The sequence below is a fragment of the Pelecanus crispus genome, chromosome 18, assembly GCF_030463565.1.
Source record: "Pelecanus crispus isolate bPelCri1 chromosome 18, bPelCri1.pri, whole genome shotgun sequence".
In the NCBI taxonomy this organism is placed as follows: domain Eukaryota; kingdom Metazoa; phylum Chordata; class Aves; order Pelecaniformes; family Pelecanidae; genus Pelecanus; species Pelecanus crispus.
Genome location: NC_134660.1, coordinates 7,978,870 through 7,997,101, shown reverse-complemented (window position 1 = coordinate 7,997,101; position 18,232 = coordinate 7,978,870). Strand labels below are relative to the sequence as shown.

The 18,232-nt window shown below is 54.0% G+C and overlaps 2 protein-coding genes and 1 gene segment (V, D, J or C); 2 read left to right on the top strand and 1 right to left on the bottom strand.

The window, feature by feature from the left end:
* Positions 1-221: 221 nt before the first annotated feature.
* Positions 222-527, top strand: LOC142595336 (feather keratin Cos1-1/Cos1-3/Cos2-1-like). The gene has a single exon (XM_075723116.1). It carries the CDS (start codon positions 222-224, stop codon positions 525-527), a length of 306 nt encoding a protein of 101 aa, XP_075579231.1.
* Positions 528-4,789: 4,262 nt separating this feature from the next.
* Positions 4,790-12,732, bottom strand: LOC142595190 (T cell receptor alpha variable 4-like). The segment is given in 3 exon segments: positions 4,790-4,798; positions 11,561-11,844; positions 12,681-12,732. Coding segments are annotated over 3 exon segments (345 nt in total).
* Positions 12,733-16,618: 3,886 nt separating this feature from the next.
* LOC142595147 (feather keratin Cos1-1/Cos1-3/Cos2-1-like) lies at positions 16,619-16,924 on the top strand. Its single transcript, XM_075722636.1, has one exon. The coding sequence runs from the start codon at positions 16,619-16,621 to the stop codon at positions 16,922-16,924; it is 306 nt and encodes a 101-aa protein (XP_075578751.1).
* The last annotated feature ends 1,308 nt before the right edge of the window (positions 16,925-18,232 follow it).

Below are 18,232 nucleotides of genomic sequence, written 5' to 3'. Positions count from 1 at the left end.
GCTGTGGGGGCTTTTGGCTCATGAATTAGGAGAGAGCGTCCCTGGGCCAGGCTGCTCTTTGTAGGGCAATGGAGACCCTGTGGCTGCTGGCACAGTGTCCAGCTCCCTTCTTAGTAGTACCTTGCCTCCTTTGTCACTGTGTAACCAGGCTGCTTCTCACCCATCTTTGTGTTCTGCTTCCCCCCTGCCCTCTCTCCCAGGTGCATCTCCAGCCCAGAGACATGTCCTGCTACAGCCCGTGCCTGCCCTGCCAGCCCTGCGGCCCGACCCCGCTGGCCAACAGCTGCAACGAGCCCTGTGTCAGGCAGTGCCAGAACTCCACCGTCGTCATTGAGCCCTCTCCTGTGGTGGTGACCCTGCCCGGACCCATCCTCAGCTCCTTCCCGCAGAACACCGTTGTGGGATCCTCCACCTCTGCTGCTGTCGGCAGCATCCTCAGCTCTGAGGGAGTGCCCATCTCCTCTGGGGGCTTTGGCCTCTCTGGCATTACCAGCCGCTACTGTGGCAGAAGGTGCCTCCCCTGTTAAAGATGCTTGGGAAAGCCCCAGGGAGACACCTTGAGGAACTCAGAACACGGTGCTGGGCACCGGATTGATCTTTTGGATGTTGTTTTCAGCATAGCTGACCGACCTTGCCTTTCTGTCCTTTTTCTTTGTTTGCTTTGGGTCACAGTGGCAGCAAGGTTCCCTCGAGGCAAGCCTCATAGGAATCGCCTGTCTCCTCTTTAGTCTCATTAAAGTTCTGGTGCATTCAAGCCTGGCCTCCATGTGGTCCTTCCCTCTGTGGACACTCCCCAAGGTGCACAGGAGACGGGTGTTGCTCTGGGGTGGAAGGGAGGTGAGGTCACAAGGAGGCTGCTCTCCTTCAGAAGGACTGAAGACCAAAAGCCCTTCTGCGGTGTCTTCCTTCCAAGGGTGCTGGAGGACTTCCAGCTGCTGGGCGGAGAGCACTGCTCCCTCTACACTGTCATGTCCTATGGCCACAGCTTGCCTACCTGCAACCCGCTGTGCTATGGGGCCATCCTGCATCAGGCTGTGTGCATCTGGCTGGTGGCAGGGACATGGCTGGCCGGTTCCCTGCCTCCTGCTCTGCATACAAGACTCACCTCCCAGTTGGCTCTCTGTGGGCCCAGGCACATCTGCCACTTCTTCAGTGTTGCGCCAGCCCTGCTGGCCATGGCTTGTGCTGGCACTTCTGCAAACAAGGCTGTGATTATCTTCAGCGTTGGCAGTGTGGCCCTCAGCTGCTTCCTCTCCATCTTCACTTCTTACAGGCGCAGAGCAAGAGCAATCCTGTGGCTCTGCTGTGCAGAAGGCAGGCACAGAGCTGCCTCAACCTGTGCTTCCCATTTCACCCCGCTCCTGCCATGCACGCTGCCCAAATGAGCTCTCGAGGGAGAGGGATTCTCTTCTGACTTCTGTGCTGTGCTTTACACCTCATTCTTAGTAAATAAAATGGATCAAGATCCCTTCAGGGAACACGTCCTTCCAGCCCTGTGGGACCAGCTCAGATTCCAGACATCCTCATGTAGAAGCTTATTCCACCCAAACTCCCTGCCCTGCAGGGGTGAACCTCAGAGCCATCTTTGTTACTGGCATAATTCATAGAATTAGCTGTATAGAATATGCATCTATACATAGAATTCATCAAATCATAGAATGGTTTGGGTTGGAAGGGACCCTGAAAGAACATCTAGTCTAACTCGCCCACCATGGGCAGGGAAATCTTTCATTAGGTCAGCTTGCTCAAAGCCCCATCTAACCTGACCTTGAACACTTCCAGTCATGGGGCATCCACAACACCTCTGGGTGACATATTCCAGGGTCTCACCACCCACATTGGAAAATAATTCTTCTTTATACACAAGCTAAATATACCCTCCTTCAGTTTAAAGCCACTGCCCCTTGTCCTGTCGCTACAGAGCCTGGCAAAACATCTTTTTCTCTCTTTCTTATAAGCCCCCTTTAAGTACTGAAAGGCCTCAGGAAGGCCTCCCCTGAGCCCTTCCCTCTCCAGGCTCAACAACCCCAACCTCTCTCAGACTTCCTTCATAGGAGATGTGTTCCAACCCCCTGTTCACTTTTCTGGCCCTCCTCTGGACCTGCTCTAACAGTCTCTACAGACTCTTCCCACAGTCAGTGAAGAGACATCAAAGAATCGTTTAGGTTGGAAAAGACCTTTAAGATCATCCAATCCAACCAGTAACCTACACTACCAATTCCACACTAAAACAATCACGGGTAGACTAGACTAAACCATGTCCCCAAGTGCCACATCTACCCATTGTTTGAACACTTCCAGGGATGGTGACTCCACCACCTCTCTGGGCAGCCTGTTCCAATGATTCACCACACTCTCCATAAAGAAATTTTTCCTAATTTCCAACCTAAACCTCCCCTGGTGCAGCTTGAGCCCATTTCATCTCGTGCTATCGCTAACTACATGGGAGAAGAGACCAACACCCACCTCACTACAACCTCCTTTCAGGGAGCTGTAGAGAGCGATAAGGTCTCCCCTCAGACTCCTCTTCTCCAGGCTAAACAACCCCAGTTCCCTCAGCCGCTCCTCAGAAGGCCTGTGCTCCAGACCCTTCCCCAGCTTCATTGCCCTTCTCTGAACATGCTCCAGCACCTCAATGTCTTTCTTGTATTGAGGGACCCAAAACTGGACACAGTATTCCAGGTGCGGCCTCACCAGCGCCGAGTACAGGGGCACAATCACCTCCCTGCTCCTGCTGGCCACACTATTCCTGATACAAGCCAGGATTTCCCTGAGTCCCTATCCCTGAGTGAGCTGCGAGATATGCGAAAAGACTTCGGTCGTCATCCAGGCGAGCACATCATCACCTGGCTGCTCCGATGCTGGGATAACGGGGCCAGTAGCCTGGATTTAGAGGGTAGGGAAGCCAAGCAGCTGGGATCCCTTTCCAGGGGAGGGGGCATTGACAAAGCAATTGGAAAAGGGGCAAAACCGCTCAGCCTCTGGAGGTGACTTCTGTCAAGCGTGAAGGAAAGGCATCCCTTCAAGGAGGATGTTTTATACCGCCCAAGCAAATGGACCACCGTAGAGAAAGGTATCCAGTACCTGAGGGAATTAGGCGTGCTGGAGGTGATTTACAGTGACCTGAATGATGAGCAGTTACCCAAAGACCCAGATGAAGTCAGGTGCACACAATCCATGTGGCGGAAGGTGGTACGGAGTGCACCAGCATCGTATTCCAACTCGTTGGCAATGCTAGCCTGGAAAGATGACGAGGCACCAACGGTGGATGAAGTGGCTAGACAACTCCGGGAATACGAAGAAAAGCTCTCTTCCTCCCTACGGGCCTGTGTCTCGGCTGTGGAAAAACTGTGCCAAGAGTTCCAACAACTCAGAGAGGATCTGTCCTACTCCCCACCTGCACGGACCAGTGTCTCAGCCATTAGGTGTCAACGTCCCTATGCTCAAGAGAGAGGATATAGAGGATACACACCACGGGGCACCCTGTGGTTTTACCTGCGTGATTATGGAGAGGACATGAGAAAGTGGGGTGGAAAACCCACCTCAACCTTAGAGGCACGGGTGCGTGAGTTGCAGGGAAAAACTATTAGAAAAGGCGGTTCTCCCAGGAAAATTGCAGCTCCAGTTTCCAGTGAGCAGTTCCCCAGACAGAGTAAGAGGGCTAATTTTACTTCCGACCTTGATCAGGGGACTTTTGATTCACATTTACAGGAAGTGAACAGCGAATACTGTGACCAGTGTTAGAGGGGCCCTGCCTCCAGCCAGGTGGAGGAAAGGGACAACCGGGTTTACTGGACTGTGTGGATTCGATGGCCTGGAACGTCAGACCCACAGGAGTATAAGGCTCTAGTGGACACTGGTGCACAGTGCACGGTAATGCCATCAAACTATAGAGGGGCAGAACCCCTTTGTATTTCTGGAGTGACAGGGGGATCCCAACAGCTAACTGTACTGGAAGCTGAAGTGAGCCTAACTGGGAATGAGTGGCAAAAGCACCCCATTGTGACTGGCCCAGATGCTCCGTGCATCCTTGGCATAGGCTACCTCAGGAGAGGGTATTTCAAGGACCCAAAAGGGTACCGGTGGGCTTTTGGTATAGCTGCTTTGGAGACAGAGGAAATTAAACAGCTGTCCACCTTGCCCAGTCTCTCAGAGGACCCTTCGATTGTAGGGTTGCTGAAGGTTGAGGAACAACAGGTGCCCATTGCTACCACAACTGTGCACAGGTGGCAATATCACACCAACCGAGACTCCCTGATTCCCATCCATAACCTGATTCGTCGACTGGAGAGCCAGGGAGTGATCAGCAAGACTCGCTCACCCTTTAACAGTCCCATATGGCCAGTGCAAAAGTCTAATGGGGAGTGGAGACTAGCAGTGGACTATCGTGGCCTGAACGAAGTTACACCGCCGCTGAGTGCTGCCATGCCAGACATGCTAGAACTTCAATATGAACTGGAGTCAAAGGCAGCTAAGTGGTATGCCACAATTGATATTGCTAATGCATTTTTCTCCATCCCTTTGGCAGCAGAGTGCAGACCCCAGTTTGCTTTTACCTGGAGGGGTGTTCAGTACACCTGGAACCGACTGCCCCAGGGGTGGAAGCACAGCCCCACCATTTGCCATGGACTGATCCAGACGGCACTGGAACAGGGTGAAGCTCCAGAACATCTGCAGTACATTGATGACATCATTGTGTGGGGCAACACAGCAGAAGAAGTTTTTGAGAAGGGAAAGAAAATAGTCCAAATCCTTCTGAAGGCTGGTTTTGCCATAAAACAGAGTAAGGTCAAGGGACCTGCACAGGAGATCCAGTTTTTAGGAATAAAATGGCAAGATGGACGTCATCAGATCCCAATGGATGTGATCAAGAAAATAACAGCTATGTCCCCACCAACTAGCAAAAAGGAAACACAAGCTTTCTTAGGCGTTGTGGGTTTTTGGAGAATGCATATTCCAAATTACAGTCTGATCGTAAGCCCTCTCTATCAAGTGACCCGGAAGAAGAATGAATTCAAATGGGGCCCTGAGCAACAACAAGCCTTTGAACAAATTAAACGTGAGATAGTTCATGCAGTAGCCCTTGGGCCAGTCCGGGCAGGGCAGGATATTAAAAATGTGCTCTACACTGCAGCCGGGGAGAATGGCCCTACCTGGAGCCTCTGGCAGAGAGCAGCAGGGGAGACTCGAGGTCGACCACGAGGGTTTTGGAGTCGGGGATACAGAGGACCCGAAGCCCGCTATACTCCAACTGAGAAAGAGATACTGGCAGCATATGAAGGGGTTTGAGCTGCTTCAGAAGTGGTTGGTACTGAAGCACAGCTCCTCCTGGCACCCCGACTGCCGGTGTTGGGCTGGATGTTCAAAGGGAGGGTCCCCTCTACACATCATGCAACTGATGCTACATGGAGTAAGTGGGTTGCATTGATCACACAACGGGCTCGAATAGGAAACCCCAGTCACCCAGGAAACTTGGAAGTGATCATGGACTGGCCAGAAGGAAAAAACCTTAGAATATCACCAGAGGAGGAGGTGACACGTGCTGAAGAGGCCCCACTGTATAATAAATTGCCAGAAAATGAGAAGCAATATGCCCTGTTCACTGATGGGTCCTGTCGTCTTGTGGGAAAGCATCGGAGGTGGAAAGCTGCTGTATGGAGACCTATATGACAAGTCACAGAAACTGCTGAAGGAGAAGGGGAGTCGAGTCAGTTTGCAGAGGTGAAAGCCATCCAGCTGGCTTTAGATATTGCTGAAAGAGAAAAGTGGCCAGTCCTTTATCTCTATACTGACTCATGGATGGTGGCAAATGCCCTGTGGGGGTGGCTGCAGCAATGGAAGCAGAGCAACTGGCAGCGCAGAGGCAAACCCATCTGGGCTGCTGCATTGTGGCAAGATATGGGTGCCTGGGTAGAGAACCTGGTTGTAAAAGTTCGTCATGTAGATGCTCATGTACCTAAGAGTCGGGCCACTGAAGAACATCAAAACAACCAGCAAGTAGATCAGGCTGCTAAGATTGAAGTGGCTCAGGTGCATTTGGACTGGCAACATAAGGGTGAATTATTTATAGCTCGGTGGGCCCATGACGCCTCAGGCCATCAAGGAAGGGATGCAACGTATAAATGGGCTCGTGATCGAGGGGTGGACTTAACTATGGACAGTATTGCACAGGTTATTCATGAGTGTGAAACATGCGCTGCAATCAAGCAAGCCAAGCAGTTCAAGCCCCTTGGGTATAGTGAACGATGGCTGAAATACAAATATGGGGAGGCCTGGCAGATTGATTACATCACGCTCCCACAGACCCGCCAAGGCAAGCGCTATGTGCTCACCATGGTGGAAGCAACCACTGGATGGTTGGAAACACATCCCGTGCCCCATGCCACCGCCCGGAACACCATCCTGGGCCTTGAAAAGCAAGTCCTGCGGTGACATGGCACCCCAGAAAGAATTGAGTCAGACAACGGGAGTCATTTCCGAAACAACCTCATAGACACCTGGGCCAAAGAGCATGGCATTGAGTGGGTGTATCACATCCCTTACCATGCACCAGCCTCCGGGAAAATTGAGCGATACAATGGATTGTTAAAGACTACCTTGAGAGCAATGGGTGGTGGGACGTTTAAACATTGGGATACGCATTTAGCAAAAGCCACCTGGTTAGTCAACACCAGGAGATCTGCCAATCGAGCTGGCCCAGCCCAATCAAAACTTTTACGTACTGTAGAAGGAGATAAAGTTCCTGTAGTGCACATGAAAAATATGCTGGGGAGGACAGTCTGGGTTACTTCCCCCTCTGGCAAAGGCAAACCCATTCGTGGGATTGCTTTTGCTCAAGAACCTGGGTGCACTTGGTGGGTGATGCGAAAGTATGGGGAAGCCCAATGTGTACCTGAAGGGGACTTGATTTTGGGTGAAAATAGCCAATGAACTGAATTGTATGATATTAATTGCTTTATAATACTGTATGTTATCTCTTAACTGTATGTTATCTCTTAACTGCATGTTAATATAATAATACAGTAGGTTAATATTAAGTATATAATACTATATATTATGATTGCTATATGCCACATCAATGGTATTGCAGTAAGAATTACCCAGCTTAATGAAAATGAACTTTGATGAAACCATGTTGGAATGAGAACTGACTTCAGCATGCAACAGTCCAACACGGCACACCACCTCTCCTGCTCTGAAAGACTGTGATGACAGATGGAACCCAAAGTCATGGGCTAAATGAACTCAATGGACATTTTAGAGGGATGGGCCATAGGCGAAGGGAATGATATCTGTGTGTATATCAAGATAGGGAAAGCGGTGGTGATTAATTGGAACACATTGGAAAGGGGAGGGCCTGTGCATGACGTAGATGGTATAGAATAAGGGGTGGATACTGTCCTGGTTTCGGCTGGGATAGAGTTAATTTTCTTCCTAGTAGCAGGCATAGTGCCGTGTGTTGGATTTAGTAGGGGAAGAATGTTGATAACATGCTGATGTTTTTAGTTGTTGCTGAGTACTGCTTATGCGAGTCAAGGACTTTTTCAGCTTCCCATGCTCTGCCAGGCGCACAAGAAACTGGGAGGGGGCACAGCCAGAATAGTTGATCCCAACTGACCAAAGGGCTATTCCATACCATATGACGTCATGCTCAGTATATAAACTGGGGGGGGGGTGGCCAGGGAGCAGCGATCGCCGCTCGGGAACTGTCTGGGTATCAGTCGGCGGGTGGTGAGCAATTGCATTGTGCATCACTTGCTTCGTGTATCATTGTTATTATTATCATTATTATACTGTTACTATTAGCATTACTATTTTACTTTATTTCAATTATTAAACTGTTCTTATCTCCACCCAGGAGTGTTTCTCACTCTTACTCCTCCGATTCTCTCCCCCATCCCATCGGGGTAGGGGGAGTGAGCGAGCGGCTGCGTGGTGCTTAGTTGCTGGCTGGGGCTAAACCACGACAGCCGAGTACAGGGGCACAATCACCTCCCTGCTCCTGCTGGCCACACTATTCCTGATAGAAGCCAGGATGCTGTTGGCCTTCTTGGCCACCTGGGCACACTGCTGGCTCATGTCCAGCCGGCTGTCTACCAACACCCCCAGGTCCTTTTCGGCCAGGCAGCTTTCCAGCCACTCTTCCCCAAGCCTGCAGCGTTGCATGGGGTTGTTTTGACCAAAGTGCAGGACCCGACACTTGGCCTTGTTAAATGTCATACAGTTGGCCTCAGCCCATGGGTCCAGCGTGTCCAGGTCCCTCTGCTGGGCCATCCTACCCTCCAGCAGATCGACACTCCCACCCAGATTGGTGTCGTCTGCAAACTTCCTGAGGGTGCACTCAATCCCCTCATCCAGATCATTGATAAAGATATTAAACAAGGCTGGCCCCAAAACAGAGCCCTGCTCTTCAATTCACACACAGGACTTATCCCATCCCACAGCAGATGTGCACAGTAAATGGGACAAATCATCTTTCTGGACACACTGATCCTGCAACTGAGCGATCATGGCCTCTACACTCCCCAGCTGGCATAATCCCACAGCAGGGCCTGCCTACCTGGTCACGTGTGCATGGCTTGCTTCATCACGCGATCAGAAGGGAACCCACAGGCTGTCCTACCAGAGCCTACAAGCACCTCCATCTCATGGCTAAAGCCCACATCCATGTCCATGGTACTCAGGGACAGACAGAGAGCAGGGAAAGGGCTTTGGTGTGGGCAGATGGGCTCAAGCTGGGCACGTTACTCTCATCACCTGCATCTCCCACTCTCACCCAGTGCCGAGCAGTCTTCCCGCAGCCATGCTGAACCCTTGCAAAAAGGACACGCAGAAGAGGACTCTGTTCAAGTCCAACACTGTGCAGTGGTCCTGGACAGTGTAGACAGCCTTTGTCTGGGTGCCTTGAGTCTTCTCCATTAACTCAGGTGACTGGATGTCTAGATTCGTGTGTGTGTATGTGTGTGTATGTGTGTTGTCTAATCCAGCCGTTCAGTCTATCTTCAGTGTCCTTCACTGGGCACTTGCAGCATGTTGAGATGAGTCCTCTGCCCACACTGATGTGTTTTGCACTGGAAATGCTTGGGCCTCTCATCCTGTCATGCAAAATACGCCTTCACTGGGGAATGTGCCTGGCATAAAGCAGGAAATGAAAAGCTGCAATCGAGGAAGCCAAAACACAGCCCATAGCATTAGCTGGCATGTCTTGCATTCAAGATGAGCTTGTCAGAAAATAACCACCTCTACAAGGGGTGCCTCTGGCAGCCTGGGGCAGGAAAGGTCCATGATAAAAGCCAGCCCAGCTCCTCGCTCTCTCATCCACTTCTCTTGCCTCCTTCTCCTTGGGAGTCAGGTGAGTCTGAAGCCCCTTCTCCTTGTCTGCTTTGTCTAAAAGGAGGTCTCACCTCAATGGACCTCTCAGCTGGCACCAGCCTTGTCCTATGGCAGATCTTGTGGGTGCTTGTTGTGGGAGAGGGAAGTGGTGAGAAAGTTAGCCATGGAGGGAAGCTGGGACTGTAGTGAGGTGGCTTCTAGACTAAGAGGCTGGACAGTAGCTGCACAGGAGATGGTGGGTCCTGTCAGGATGAGGCCAAGAAGCCCTCATACATCTCTGCACAGCTTCCACCTCCCGGTCCTGCATGGGTTTTGGCTCCCTCATGGTGTGGTGACAGGCTGCTCCTCATGCATCCCTGTGTTTTGCTTCCCCCCTGCCCCCTCTCCCAGGTGCATCTCCAGCCCAGAGACATGTCCTGCTACGACCAGTGCCAGCCCTGCCAGCCCTGCCAGCCCTGCAGCCCGACCCACGCTGGCCAACAGCTGCAACGAGCCCTGTGTCAGGCAGTGCCAGAACTCCACTGTTGTCATTGAACCCCCTGCTGTGATGGTGACCCTGCCCGGACCCATCCTCAGCTCCTTCCCACAGAACACCCTTGTGGGATCCTCCACCTCTGCTGATGTTGGCAGCATCCTCAGCTGTGACGGAGTGCCCATCACCTCTGGGTGCTGTGACCTCTCCTGCATTACCAGCCGCTACTGTGGCAGCAGATGCCCCCCCTGCTAATTATGCTGGCAATGAACCCTGATAAGGACCCCCAGGAACTCAGAACATGGTGCTGGACACAGGATCAAACTTCATGCTGTTGCTTTAAGAGCAACTTGTCTGACTTGCCCTGCAAGGGCAGACTGGAAGGGGCCAGCCTGGGCTCTCTGAAAACATGGCCAATGTCCACCTTTCCTGTATTCCACTCACTGTTTTTCTTTCTTTTCTATGTTGTCTTGTCCTCCTCTCAAAGCCTGCAGTGAGGACCCCAGAAACCAGCCTGCAGGGAGCTGCTAGCCTCTCTCCCTTTGCCAGGCAGGTCCCCACATGCCCTGTGGGAACTCTGCCACAGCAAAAGGGAAACAGCTTCTTGGCTGCTCCTGCTGCTCCCCTCAATGGGGGCTTCTACTTGGAGTGACCTCATTTCCCTCTCCAAAATCAATAAAATTTGTTGCAACCCTGCCTGTGTCCATTAGGTGGTCTGACCATCTGCATACTGACTGCTGATGAAGAAAGCCATTGCTTTGTGGAAGGAAATAGGTGGGGGCACAGGGCAACCCTTCATCACTGCTCGAGGCGTTGGAGGGTGGGACGCGCTGCAGCGAGTCCCCTTCCAGGCACTGCCTCTTGAAGCTGAGGAAGACAGCCCTAGTTACTCCGCTGCCAATGGCCGTCAGTCCTTGCCTTGCTGCGTCTCTGCTCAGAATTACCCCCTTGGCCCTGGAGCACGCCATATGAACAGCAATCTGTTGTCCTCCAGAGAGGAACTGTGGGCATGTGGGAGGCCCTGGGGAGGTCAGCAGTCTCACAAACTCCCCTGTCCCTGGGAACGCAACACCCCCTTGGCTGAAGGCAGGCCCAGGACAGTGACTGTTGCATGAACATGCAACGCTGCTCTGTGCTGCCTTGTCTGCCTCAAGCACAGCTTTCCTGAGGCCCAGCAGCTCTACAGACCCACAAGTGCCGCAATGCAACTCTGCTCTGGAAAGGTGCTGTGGGAGAGGAGATAACGCCCAGCTCCACAGGGTCATGTCACTGACAGTGGGATTTGATTCCAGCCTAAATCTACCCTCCTTTAGCTTAAAACCATTCCTCCTTGTGCTGTCACAAGAGGCCTTGCTAAAAAGATTCTCCCCATCTTTCCTGTAGGCCCCCACCTTTGACCCTTCCCCTAAGGGTGCCTGAAGAGGTGTTGCCTAGTCCCGCAGGACCACCCTCAAACACCCATTGTCCTCATGTTCCTCTTGTCACTTCTTGTCACTTGCAAAGCTGAGCCTCACCCACTTCAGAGCCACACCCAGTGTCCTAGTGGCCCATGGGTGAGAGGCTGCAGAGCTCTGGTCTCCCTCCTTGCCTCCCTTATCACCTCCTCAGAGCTGAGGCGGCCCCGGCGGGCGGAGCGGCAGCGCCCCCTGTCGTTCCCGCCGGGGCTGTCCCCCCGCCCCCCCCACACACGCCCGGCCCCGCCCGCCGCGGTTCGTGCCCGCCCGCAGCCCCGGCTCCTCTCCCCGTGCCTCCCACGCCGCAGTAATACACCGCCGCGTCCCCGCGCCGGGGCCGGGAGAGCCGCAGGGCGCTGGACCGGCGGTCTGCCGCCACCGACAGCCGCCCCGGAGGGTCCTGCACATCCTTGGAGTCTTTAGCAATGAACGCGATGAATGCGGGGCCTCGGCCCGGGAGCTGACGGTACCAGTGGATAAAGTCGTTGGTGTTTATGTTGGGGTGTGAGCAGTTGATGCTGATGTCGGTGCCCTCGGTGGTCTCTGCCAAGGGGTCCTGCTGCACCTGGGCTCTGCCCACAGCCACTGCACAGAAAGGAGAAGGGAAGCCCAAAGTTCATCAACGATTGCCCAGCTCTGATTTTTCCCAGAGAAACTGTTGTGAAGAGTGGCAGTGAGACAGAACCGGACTGGAATGAATGGAGACCTGTTCAACTGGGATGGAGAGTGATCCTGGTGTGGGTGTGTGGAGTGAGGGACAAAAGCTGGCAGGGAATTTGGAACTGATGCATGCAGAGATGGGATGAAAGTCAGGTGCATGGATGGATGGACGGACAGCGAGAGGGAGAGGCAACGGAAGAGTTGGGTGTGTACCAGTGAAGGAAGGAGGGCTGAATTCAGAACAGAAATAAAGGCTGAATGCACGGGGGGATGAGAGGATGTATGGTGCGGTGCAGGAAAGCAAACCTGTTGCCACAGCTATGAAGGAAGCAGAAGGAGAGATGAGAGAGGGGTCTCAGAGCAGGAAGAGGGTTAGGGATGGTAGATGCATGGAGAGATGGGTCAGAAGAGGGGTGGATGCACAGATGGAGAGAGGAAGAGTAGCCAGCGAGAGTGGGTGTTGCAGTGAAGGAGGGCTGAAATCAGGGCAATAGTAAGTGCGGAATTACCAGAGGCAAGAGTGTGTGCCCGGAGCAGCGGGCGCACGTGCCAGCCAAGTTGTGATGGTAGAGATGATGGGAACAAAGGAGGCTACGTAGGGGGGACTGCAGAGCTCTGGGAAAGGGGGAGCAGAGAGGGCAGAGAGGCCGGGAGGGGAAAGAGACGGTGCAGAAGGAGAGGGCCGAGCTGGCGCTGGGCTCCCTGGGGAGCAGCCCGGGCACAGAGCCTACCCCCCCGCCACCGCCGCCAGTCCCGCGCACCCAGCAGCACCGCGGCCAGCCCCGCCAGCCCTGCGCCCCGGCACCGCCGCATCCCGCCGCTCCGCCGCCCGCGCCTCGCTGCCCGCCGCCAGCCCCGGCTCTCTGCTCCGGCCGCGCCGCCTCCTCCCCTCCCCTCCCCTCCCCGCCCCTCCCCTCCCCTCCCCTCCCCTCCCCTCCCCGCCCCTCCCCTCCCTCTCCTCTCCTCCCCTCTCCTCTCCTCTCCTCTCCTCTCCTCTCCTCTCCTCTCCTCTCCTCTCCTCTCCTCTCCTCTCCTCTCCTCTCCTCTCCTCTCCTCTCCTCTCCTCTCCTCTCCTCTCCTCTCCTCTCCTCCCCTCTCCTCGCCGCCGCCGCCAGCTCCGCCCCGGGGCTGAGCCCTGCGCCGGCGCCGCTCGGGGGCTCGCCCGGGCTCCCAGTGCTCAGCGGCTCTGCACGGGCACAACTTTGTCTCCTGCAAGCCCACTCTGCCCGTCCTCTCCCACCAACAACAAGCCTGCCCAGTGCCCGCTCCAGCCTGCGGCAGCTGCAGGGCCCTCACCCGCCACATGCACCAGCTTCCCACAGCTGCCTGCCACCGCAGGGGCTGCAAAGAGCAGCCACGCATTTCCTGCCCAGGGGAAGGAAGGAGCAGGCTGCAGAGCCTCCCTTCAGCTGCCTCTCCCCAGTGCCGGCACAAGGCCTGACAGCTCTGCTGAGGCCGAGGGGGTGTGAGGACAAGTGAGCCCATGGGCGTGCAGGGCTCAGGGAGGGCTGGTGTAAGGGTGGGAATCTCAGAATGTAGGTGAGAAGGCACCTCCAGTGGCCGTCCAGATCACCCCCCTGCTCGGAATAGATCCCATTAGATCCAGTTACTCATGGTCTCATTCAGTCTAGGTTAAACACCTCCCAGGATGGAGATTGCACAACTTCCCTGCAAAACCCATTCCAGTTGTTCTTACTTCTTTTAGCTTACTGCTGAAGCAGATTTCTCCATGTCCCAGCTGCTGTCCAGCGTCTCTACTCCAAGAAGGCCCTCCCTGTCACCTGGGCCAGATGCTATGTGCACCTTCTCTGTCTCCTCTGATCAAGCAGCTGTAGAAAGGAAGAAGATCTCCCCTGAGCCACCTCTTCTGCTGGAAGAGCAGACCCCGTTCTCTCAGTGTCTCCTTGCATGTCATGTTTGACAGCGCCCTACCCTCCTTGGTGGCCTTTCTTGGACTCCCTGCAGTATGTCAATATCCTTATTGGACTGCGGAGCCCCAGCCTCCATGCAGCACACTAGATGCCATCTCCAATGGGACAGAGGGGCAGGGACATTTTCCTGCACCTGCTGGCAACACTTTGACTAACACAGCTCAGGATGCAGTTGACCTATTTTACTGCAAGGGCACGCTGTGGTCTCACGTTCAGCTGGCTGTCTACTAAAACCCCACATCTTTTCCTGTGCATCTGCTTCCTAGGCAGCTAGCCACCAGCCTGCATGACTGCATGGGCTGGTTCCTCCATCAGATGCAAAACCTTGCCCTTGCTCTTTTGAACCTTCATGACATTCCAGTCAGCCCATTTCTCTACGTTCACAACTCTTTGAGCCTGGCAGTCCAGCCAATTTTCCACCCACCTTATCAGCCTCTCACTGAACCCATTCATCGCCAATTTGATCATCAGGTAGTATGGGAGAGGTGTCAAAGGTCCTTCTAAACTCTAGGTACACACATTCCCTGCCCTTCCCTTCTCCACAGTTCCCGTTACCTCATGAGAAAGAAATGAGGTTGGCCCTCAGCTACACGAGACCCTCAGCTGTGTCTCCATGGAGAGGGGCATCAGCCCTGGCTGAGCTCTCTCAGCAGAGTTTCCTGGCACTGATGTCACCGAGGTCACTGCAGGGAAGGGGGGAAGGCCTCGACTGCACGGTCTCCAAGTTGGAGCTGAGCCCAGGCAGACGGACATTCAGGAGGGGAGATGGGCTGAGGAACTTTACACAGTGCGGACAGCCCTTGTTGGAAAGAGGGCCTCTTCTCAACATGCCTGTGGGACAGCACCAGGCTTTGGAGAATGAGGCCCCAAACGCAACATCCCTTCCCTGCCAGGGGCCCTTGCTGGGCATTCAGGCTGACATTCCCATGTGGGACATGATGGCCGTGGGGGCTCAGCAGCAAAGCAGTCCTCAGTTCTTTGGCTTTCCCTGTGCAAGCCACAGGGTCTCTCCTTCCAATCAGAGCACAGCGACGTCACGCTCCATGTTCCTTTCATTCCGTACCTGTTTGGTCCAAGGTCTGACAAAGTGCCAGGTCAACGGGCAGCACAAGTACATTTGGCACGGGCTTAGACGTGAGAGGGGGCTGTCCCCCACCCCAGACACCACTGACACGGCATCTGAAGCAGGTGGCCAGCATGAGGTGGGCAGGATTCCTCAGCCTTTCTCCATGCCCATAAAGCAAACCCCATCTTCCTGAACTCTTTAACAGTGGGGAGAGCTGCTGTGTCCTGGCTTGGAGAGGCAGGGTGGAGGGACTGCCAGCCACGCTGAGGCACTCCCAAAATTTTAAACTGAATTAAGCTAAGAATCCAAACTTGTGAGAAACCATCCCTGCTGTGGCCTGAAATCAGCAGCAGTGGAGCGTGAGCTTTGGAGGGGGCAGGAAAAGGAGGTCTCAGGAGGCAGGGGCTGCATTTCCGTGCCTCTTCCCTGGACAGATCTCGAGCAGGCTGCTGCCATCAGCACTCAGCTGCACTCAGGCTCCTTCTGACCCTGGGAACATGCTGCTCTGTGGTGCTCATGGACAGAGCAGAGGAGAGTGTCCCTGCCATGAGCGGCACATCCCCTCCTGACGAGGGACACAAAAGGAAACACACACACACACAAGCTCAAGCACATCAGTGTGGAGTCACAGACAAATTTCTTCTCCTACCTGCATCCACGTAAATCTGGCTGCAGATAAGTGCACACAGGACAGGAACACACGTAAGAACACAACCAGTTATGGGCTATGCTGAGGACACCTGGGGACAACTGTGGCAATGCTAGAGCATTGTGGGGAAGGACAAGGCCCCACGCATGCCCATGGCATCACCTGTGTGCTCACAGACTGCACAGAGAGGGAGTGAGTCAAAACAGGCCAGAATTTTTCGTTAAGGCCCTATTAGGCAGGATGAGTTTAAAACCTAGCAGACAACCCATTTGGACATGCGGCTGAGGATTGCTGAAGCCTCTTCCTGAGAAAGACACTTCAAACAACCCCACAGCAGTGACCCAGGCTGATGTCACTTGCCTGGCCTGAACCCATCCAGCACTTGAGCTGAGTCTTCTGCCAGCACTGCTGCATTCCTGTCCTACAAATCCTGGAGCCTTTCATCCAATTGCTCAGAAGAAGCCTTCACTGGAAAATGGGCATGGCACAAATCTGGAAATGAAAAGGCATCAATGCAGGAAACCAAAGCACAGCCCATGTCATTAGCTGCGCTGGTTTGCATTCAAGATGAGCTTGTCCGAGAATTGCTACCTCTGCCGCGGGTGCCTCTGGTCCTGCGGCAATGAAGGGCAGGTATAAAAGGCAGCGCAAGTGCCTGCTCTCTCATCCACTTCTCTTGCCTCCTTCTGCTTGGCAACCAGGTGAGTCTGAAGCCCCTTCTCCTCCTCTTCCAAAGTGTGATCTCTCCTCGATGTACAACTCATCCAATATTGTCTTTGTCTTGTGCTGGTCCCTGGAGCTCCTTGTCATGCCAGAGGATTGTGGGGAGATTGTGTGCTAGAGAGAGGCTGGGAGGTGGCTGAGGGAGCTCTTGGGTTAAGAACTAGGAGAGAGCAATGTGGGCCAGGCTTCATTTTGTAGGACAAAGAAGACCGTGTGGCTCCTGGCACTGCTTCCAGCTCCCCACTGAGTAGTGGCCTTGGCTGCTCCTAACCACGCCTGTGCTCTGCTTCTTCCCTGCTTCTCTCCCAGGTGCACATCTGACTTTGAGACATGTCCTGCTATGACCAGTGCCTGCCCTGCCAGCCCTGCGGCCCGACCCCGCTGGCCAACAGCTGCAACGAGCCCTGCGTCAGGCAGTGCCAGAACTCCACCGTCGTCATCCAGCCCTCCCCCGTGGTGGTGACCCTGCCTGGACCCATCCTCAGCTCCTTCCCACAGAACACCGTTGTGGGCTCCTCCACCTCTGCTGCTGTTGGCAGCATCCTCAGCTCTGAGGGAGTGCCCATCTCCTCTGGGGGCTTTGACCTCTCTGGCATTTCCAGCCGATACTGTGGCAGAAGGTGCCCTCCCTGCTAAAGATTCTTGGGAAAGCCCCAGGGAGACACCTTGAGGAACTCAGAACATGGTAATGAGCACGGGATCGAGATTTTGGAGGTGTTTTCTCTATAGCTGAATGGCTTTGCCTTGTTTCCCCCTTTTCTTTGTTTGCTTTGTATCCCCTTGGCAGCAAGGTCCCACCAAAGCCAGCGTGGTGGGGACCATCTGGCTCCTCTCCCTTGTATGGCACAGGCAGACAGACGTCATGCAAGAACTCTCCATGGACAAGGACCGCAAGACTCTAGGCTGCCTCCAGGGCTCCCTGCACTGCTGTCCTCCACTCAGAGTGAATTTGTTCCCCTCTTTTAACTCATTAAAGTTCTGCTGCACTCAGGCCGGGCCTCCATGTGGTCCTTCCCTCTGTGGACACTCCCCAAGGTGCCAAAGGAGAAGGGTCTTGCTCAGGGGTGGAAGCAGGTGAGGGCACAAGGAGACCGTTCTCCTTTCACAGAGGAATGGGAGGGTTTCACACACTGTGGTGGCTCCTCTTTTGGGCACCATCCCTGGGAGCTGAAGAAGTCATCCGTGGCTGCTCGTGGCCATCAGGCCTTGCCTTGCTGTGTCAGTGCCCACAAATGGCCAGAGAGGCAGGAGGTGGTGAGGGATCAGCAGCCCCATGAGCTCTTGAGGAAGGGCATTGCCTTTGCTATGGCCAGAGCTGCACTGGGGTGGTGGGTGTGAGGCTCGGGGAGATGATTTGCTTTGCAGAATGGAAGAGTGTTAAAGCAGGGAACAGCCTTTGGGATGGTCCATAGCTGATATTCCACTCTCCTCTCCCCCCCAACACCCAATCTCAGGGCCATGGCCAGTAGGCATGGGCAAGAAGTAGCAGGAAAAAGTCTTCCATGCTGCTGAATGCATCAAGGGTGGGTACTGGAGCTAAGCATGTGAGATCTGAGGGCACTCAGCACAGAAGTGGGGACAGTGAAATGGTGTGTTTCTGACAGAGGTCAAATTTCTCTGATACAGCAGATTCATGCAGGAGAATAAATACAGGATTTTAGTTGGAAGGGACCTGCTATGATCATCTAGTCCAACTGCCTGACCACTTCAGGGCTGACCAAGTCAAAACATCTCATTAAGGACGTTGTCCAAATGTCTGTTAAACATTCACAGGCATGGGGCTTTGACCACCTCTCTAGGATGCCTGTTCCAGTGTATTATCGCTCTCTCGGTAAAGAAATGCTTCCTCATGTCAAATTTGAACTTCCCCTGATACAGCTTTGAACCATTCCCACGCATGCTGTCGCTGGATACCAGGGAGAAGAGATCAGCACCTCCCTCTCA